Raw genomic sequence first — 7,500 nt, forward strand, 5'->3', positions numbered from 1 at the left:
CACAATCACAGGCCTCACTGTCCCTCTCACGCTCACAGGCCTCGCTGTCCTTCTCACGCTCACAGGCCTCGCTGTCCTTCTCACGCTCACAGGCCTCACTGTCCCTCTCACACTCACAGGCCTCACTCTCACACTCACAGGCCTCACTGTCCCTCACACACTCACAGGCCTCGCTGTCCCTCACACACTCACAGGCCTCGCTGTCCCTCTCACACTCACAGGCCTCACTGTCCCTCTCACACTCACAGGCCTCACTCTCACACTCACAGGCCTCGATGTCCCTCTCACACTCACAGCCTCGCTGTCCCTCACACACTCACAGGCCTCGCTGTCCCTCTCACACTCACAGGCCTCGCTGTCCCTCTCACACTCACAGGCCTCGCTGTCCCTCTCACACTCTCAGGCCTCGCTGTCCCTCACACACTCACAGGCCTCACTGTCCCTCTAACACTCACAGGCCTCACTGTCCCTCTCACACTCTCAGGCCTCGCTGTCCCTCACACACTCACAGGCCTCACTGTCCCTCTCACACTCACAGGCCTCACTGTCCCTCTCACACTCACAGGCCTCACTGTCCCTCTCACACTCACAGGCCTCACTGTCCCTCTCACACTCACAGGCCTCACTCTCACACTCACAGGCCTCACTGTCCCTCTCACACTCACAGGCCTCACTCTCACAATCACAGGCCTCACTGTCCCTCTCACACTCACAGGCCTCGCTGTCCTTCTCACGCTCACAGGCCTCGCTGTCCTTCTCACGCTCACAGGCCTCACTGTCCCTCTCACACTCACAGGCCTCGATGTCCCTCTCACACTCACAGGCCTCGCTGTCCCTCTCACACTCCCAGGCCTCGCTGTCCCTCTCACACTCTCAGGCCTCGCTGTCCCTCACACACTCACAGGCCTCGCTGTCCCTCTCACACTCACAGGCCTCGCTGTCCCTCTCACACTCACAGGCCTCGCTGTCCATCTCACACTCTCAGGCCTCGCTGTCCCTCACACACTCACAGGCCTCACTGTCCCTCTAACACTCACAGGCCTCACTGTCCCTCTCACACTCTCAGGCCTCGCTGTCCCTCACACACTCACAGGCCTCACTGTCCCTCTCACACTCACAGGCCTCACTGTCCCTCTCACACTCACAGGCCTCACTGTCCGTCTCACACTCACAGGCCTCACTGTCCCTCTCACACTCACAGGCCTCACTCTCACACTCACAGGCCTCACTGTCCCTCTCACACTCACAGGCCTCACTCTCACAATCACAGGCCTCACTGTCCCTCTCACACTCACAGGCCTCGCTGTCCTTCTCACGCTCACAGGCCTCGCTGTCCTTCTCACGCTCACAGGCCTCACTGTCCCTCTCACACTCACAGGCCTCACTCTCACACTCACAGGCCTCACTGTCCCTCACACACTCACAGGCCTCGCTGTCCCTCACACACTCACAGGCCTCACTGTCCCTCTCACACTCACAGGCCTCACTCTCACACTCACAGGCCTCACTGTCCCTCACACACTCACAGGCCTCGCTGTCCCTCACACACTCACAGGCCTCGCTGTCCCTCTCACACTCACAGGTCTCGCTGTCTCTCTCACACTCACAGGCCTCACTCTCACACTCACAGGCCTCACTCTCACACTCACAGGCCTCGCTGTCCCTCTCACACTGTGTTGTGTGTGTTTGTGTGTTGTGTGATGCACGATCAATGACCACTAAAGCGAGGTTGTAGTCCAACTGAAGGTTTTAATAAGCTAAATGTTTCCCCAGCAGCTCAGGTACAGAATGAGGGCTGCTGGGGCGGCACGGGTTCTTATACCCCACCTAGCAGGGCGGAGCTATTATACACTCTAGCCAATAGCAAGCATACAGGTTCCACCAATGGTGCTTTTGCCTATCAGGTCCCGTAATACCTATAATAGCACATTGTGTGTATGTCTATGTCTGTGTTGTGTGTGTCTGTGTATGTGTGAGTGTGAGTGTGAATGTGTTTTGTGTGGGTGTTGTGTGTGCCTGTGTGGAGTGTGTGTGAGTGTGTGTGAGTGTGTTGTGTGCGTGTGCGTTGTGAGTGTGTTGTGTGTGTGAGTGTTGTGTGTGAGTGTGTTGTGTGAGTGTGTGTGTGTGGTGTGTGTTGTGTGTGTGTGTTGTGTGTGTGTGTGTGTGTGTGTGTGAGTGTGTGTGTGAGTGTGTGTGTGAGTGTGTTGTGTGTGTGAGAGTGTGGTCTGTGTTGTGTGTGTGAGTGAATGTGAGTGTGTGTGTGTGCGAGTGTGTTGTGTGTGAGTGTGAGTGAGTGTGAGTGAGTGTGAGTGAGTGTGAGTGAGTGTGTGTGTGTGCGTGTGTGTGCGAGTGTGTGTGTGTGCGTGTGAATGTGCGTGTGAATGTGAGTGAGTGTGAGTGTGTGTGTGTGTGTGTGTGAGTGTGTTGTGTGAGTGTGAGTGTGTTGTGTGTGTGTGAGTGTGTTGTGAGTGTGTGTGAGTGTGTTGTGTGTGAGTGTGTTGTGTGTGTGAGTGTGTGTGAGTGTGTTGTGTGTGTGAGTGTGTTGTGTGTGTGTGAGTGTGTTGTGTGTGTGAGTGTGTTGTGTGTGTGAGTGTGTGCTGTGACGAAACATATTTTGATTGCACGGAAAACCCCGGCCTGTTCGTGTAACCTCTCCCCGCGCCTCCCCCTCCGCCTCCCTCCCCCTCCCCGCCCCCCTCCCCCTCCCCGCCCCCCTCCCCCTCCCCGCCCCCCTCCCCCTCCCCTCCCACCCCCATCCCCGCCCCTCCCCTCCCCTCCCCCCGCACCTCCCCCTCCCCCCGCCCCTCCCCCCTCCCCCCTCCCCCGCCCCTCCCCCCTCCCCTCCCTCCCCCTCCCCCCTCCCCGCCCCTCCCCCCCCTCCCCGCCCCTCCCCTCCCCTCCACCCCCTCCCCGCCCCTCCACCCGCCCCTCCACCCGCCCCTCACCCCCTCCCCGCCCCTCACCCCCTCCCCGCCCCTCACCCCCTCCCCGCCCCTCACCCCCCTCCCCGCCCCTCACCCCCCTCCCCGCCCCTCACCCTCCTCCCCGCCCCTCACCCCCCTCCCCGCCCCTCACCCCCCTCCCCGCCCCTCACCCCCCTCCCTGCCCCTCCCCCTCCCCTCCCCACGCTTTCCCTCCCCCTCCCCGCGCCTCCCCCCCTCCCCGCGCCTCCCCCCCTCCCCGCGCCTCCCCCCCTCCCGCGCCTCCCCCTCCCGCGCCTCCCCCCTCCCCGCGCCTCCCCCCCTCCCCGCGCCTCCCCCCCCCTCCCCGCGCCTCCCCCCGCCTCCCCCCCTCCCCGCGCCTCCCCCCGCCTCCCCCCCTCCCCGCGCCTCCCCCCCTCCCCGCGCCTCCCCCCCTCCCCGCGCCTCCCCCCCTCCCCGCGCCTCCCCCCCTCCCCGCGCCTCCCCCCCTCCCCGCGCCTCCCCCCCTCGCTGTAACTCACTGATGTGTAGAGATGTCCATCACAGTTCATGCCAACGTAGAGACCTGTCTTCACCCCCTGAATCGCCACCACTCTCAATCCAACAGGTATTAGGTTGAAGAGAGCTGAGAGAGAGAGAGAGGGGGGGGTGGGTGAGTAACATCGAGATCTCACTGTGTGGGGAGGAGGCAGGGGTCTCCAAAGTACCCCCCCCCTAACCGGCAGCCAGGCACCGGGGACCACACCGACAGCAGCCCCCAGTGAGGGTAGTGCCAGCCAACGGTACAGCTGGCAGCAGGGACAGGCACCACCCTCACCCAGCCACCCTCACCCCCCCACCCTCACCCAGCCACCCTCACCCCCCCACCCTCACCCCCCCCACCCTCACCCAGCCACCCTCACCCAGCCACCCTCACCCCCACTCACCCCCCCACCCTCACCCAGCCACCCTCACCCCCCACCCTCACCCCCCACTCATCCCCCCACCCTCACCCAGCCACCCTCACCCCCCCACCCTCACCCCCCACTCACCCCCCCCACCCTCACCCAGCCACCCTCACCCCCCCACCCTCACCCCCCACTCATCCCCCCCACCCTCACCCAGCCACCCTCACCCCCCCACCCTCACCCCCCACTCATCCCCCCCACCCTCACCCAGCCACCCTCACCCCCCCACCCTCACCCCCACTCATCCCCCCCCACCCTCACCCCCCACTCATCCCCCCCACCCTCACCCAGCCACCCTCACCCCCCCACCCTCACCCCCCCACCCTCACCCCCCCACCCTCACCCAGCCACCCTCACCCCCCACTCATCCCCCACCACCCCCCACCCCTCCACCCTCACCCCCCACCCACCCCCCACCCTCACCCCCCCACCCTCACCCCCCCCACCCCCCCACACTCACCCCCCACTGATACCCCACCCTCACCCCCCCACCCTCACCCCCCCACCCTCACCCCCCCACCCTCACCCCCCCCACCCTCACCCCCCCACCCTCACCCCCCCACCCTCACCCCGCCACCCTCACCCAGCCACCCTCACCCCCCACTCATCCCCCCACCCTCACCCCCCCACCCTCACCACTCAATCCTTACCCCCCCACCCTCATCTCCCCAATCCTCGTCCCCCAATCCTCACCCACCCACCCTCACCCCCCTCTCCCTTGCCCCCATACCCCCCAACCCCCCCCACCCACACCCCCCACCCTCACCTCCCCATCCACAGACCCCCATCCTCACCCCCACAGCCTCACCCCCCCCCCCACCCTCACCTCTCCCATCCTCACCGCACCCCCTCCACCTGCCCCCCCCCCGGCGCCGTGCCTCTCCCTGCCGTGGGTGTGGACTTACCAAAGGCGCTCATCTCGTCCTCGGTGCCAGTGAGACCCGCGCCGGGCTCCATCTGGAGGTAATATCCCAGCTGGCAGTACAGGCGGGTGACGATACCTCTCAGCTGGGGATCTGTGGGGGGGGGGAGACAAGACGTGCATTGATATAGCGCCATCCACATCTCGACCTGCTTCGCCAGCCAGTGGAACACATCTACAAGTGTGGTCACTCTTTTAGCATCTGTCACTCCGCAGTCGATCGGCGCACAGCAGGATCCCACAGCCACAACCGGACCAGTGACGGGACCATCCCCTTTGTTTCTGTCATGTTGGTCGTGGATAAATATTGGTCAAGACCCTCCCCCAATCCCAGGGAGATGTCCTCACACACTCTCACACACTCTCACACACTCTCACACACTCACACACTCTCACACACTCACACACACTCTCACACACACTCACACTCTCTCTCTCACACACTCACACACTCTCACACACTCACACACACTCTCACACTCTCTCTCTCACACACACTCTCACACACACTCACACACTCTCACACACTCTCACACACTCTCACACACACTCTCTCTCTCACACACACTCTCTCTCACACACTCTCACACACTCTCACACACACTCTCTCACACACTCTCTCACACTCTCACACACTCTCACACACACTCTCTCACACACACTCTCACACACTCTCACACACTCTCTCTCACACACTCTCTCACACACTCTCACACACTCTCACACACACTCTCTCACACACACTCTCACACACACTCACACACTCTCACACACTCTCACACACTCTCACACACTCTCACACACTCTCACACACACACACACACTCACACACTCTCACACACTCTCACACACACTCACACTCTCTCACACACTCTCTCTCACACACTCTCTCACACACACACTCTCACTCACACACTCTCACACACACTCTCACACACACTCTCCCACACACTCTCACACACACTCTCACACACTGTCTCTCACACACACTCTCTCACTCACACACTCTCTCTCTGGCACACAGTCTCTCTCTCAATCACACTCTCTCTCTCACACACACTCTCACACACACACTCTCTCACACACTCTCTCTCTCACACACTCTCTCTCACACACACTCTCTCTCTGGCACACAGTCTCTCTCTCAATCACTCTCTCTCTCCACACACACCTCACACACACACACACTCTCACACACTCTCTCACACACCACTCTCACACACACACTCACACACACTCACACACTCACACTCACCACACACACACACTCTCTCACACACTCTCACACACACTCACACACACTCACACACACACACACTCACACTCACACTCTCACACACACACTCTCTCACACACACTCTCCACACTCACTCTCACACACTCACACTCCACACACCTCACACTCTCTCTCACACACTCTCACACACACACTCTCTCCTCACACACACACTCTCACACACACACTCTCTCTCACACACTAACACACTCTCACACAACACTCAATCTCACACACTCTCTCTCTCACACACTCTCTCTCACACACTCTCTCTCTCACACTCTCTCACACACTCACTCACAACACACTCACACACTCTCTCACACACACTCTCTCACACACTCACACACACTCTCACACACACTCTCTCACACACTCTAACACACTCTCACACACTCTCAACACACTCTCTCTCTCACACACACTCTCACACACACTCTCTCACACACTCTAACACACTCTCACACACTCTCTCTCTCACTCTCTCTCACACACACTCTCACACACACTCTCACACACACTCTCACACACACTCTCACACACACTCTAACACACTCTCACACACTCTCTCTCTCTCTCACACACTCTCACTCTCACACTCTCACTCTCACACACTCTCTCTCACACACTCTCTCTCACACACTCTCTCACACACTCTCTCTCTCTCTCACACACTCTCACTCTCACACACTCTCTCTCACACACTCTCTCTCACACACTCTCTCTCACACACACACTCTCTCACACTCTCTCTCTCACACACACTCTCTCACACACTCTCTCTCACACACTCTCTCTCACACACTCTCTCTCACACACTCTATCTCTCACACACTCTCACTCACACACTCTCACACACACACTCTCTCACACTCTCTCTCTCACACACACTCTCTCTCTCACTCTCTCACACTCTCACACACTCTCACTCTCTCTCTCACACACTCTCTCTCTCTCACACTCTCACACACTGTCACTCTCTCTCTCACACACTCTCTCTCTCTCTCTCTCACACTCTCACACCACTCTCTCACACCCACTCTCTCACACACACATTCTCTCACACACACTCTCTCACTCTCTCTCTCACACTCTCTCTCTCACACTTTCTCTCTCTCACACACTCTCTCACACACTCTCACACACTCTCACACACTCTCACACACTCTCACACACACTCTCTCTCTCACACACACTCTCTCTCACACACACACTCTCTCACACACTCTCTCTCTCACACACTCTCTCTCTCACACACTCTCTCTCTGGCACACAGTCTCTCTCTCAATCACTCTCTCTCTCTCACACACACTCTCACACACACACTCTCTCACACACTCTCTCTCTCACACACTCTCTCTCACACACACTCTCTCTCTGGCACACAGTCTCTCTCTCAATCACTCTCTCTCTCTCACACACACTCTCACACAC

The 7,500-nt window shown here is 59.7% G+C and overlaps 1 protein-coding gene across 1 annotated transcript in view; it reads right to left on the reverse strand.

Moving 5' to 3' along the window:
- fgf11a (fibroblast growth factor 11a) overlaps positions 1-7,500 on the reverse strand; it is a 57,774-nt gene that overhangs the window by 4,825 nt on the left and 45,449 nt on the right. The window contains exons 2-3 of the mRNA XM_072493190.1: positions 4,774-4,884; positions 3,443-3,546 (exon numbers count right to left, since the gene is read on the reverse strand). Of these exons, the coding sequence (XP_072349291.1) occupies positions 3,443-3,546; positions 4,774-4,884 (215 nt within the window). The remainder of the gene's footprint in view (positions 1-3,442; positions 3,547-4,773; positions 4,885-7,500) is intronic.

This window comes from Scyliorhinus torazame, chromosome 31 (genome assembly GCF_047496885.1).
Source record: "Scyliorhinus torazame isolate Kashiwa2021f chromosome 31, sScyTor2.1, whole genome shotgun sequence".
NCBI classification, from domain to species: domain Eukaryota; kingdom Metazoa; phylum Chordata; class Chondrichthyes; order Carcharhiniformes; family Scyliorhinidae; genus Scyliorhinus; species Scyliorhinus torazame.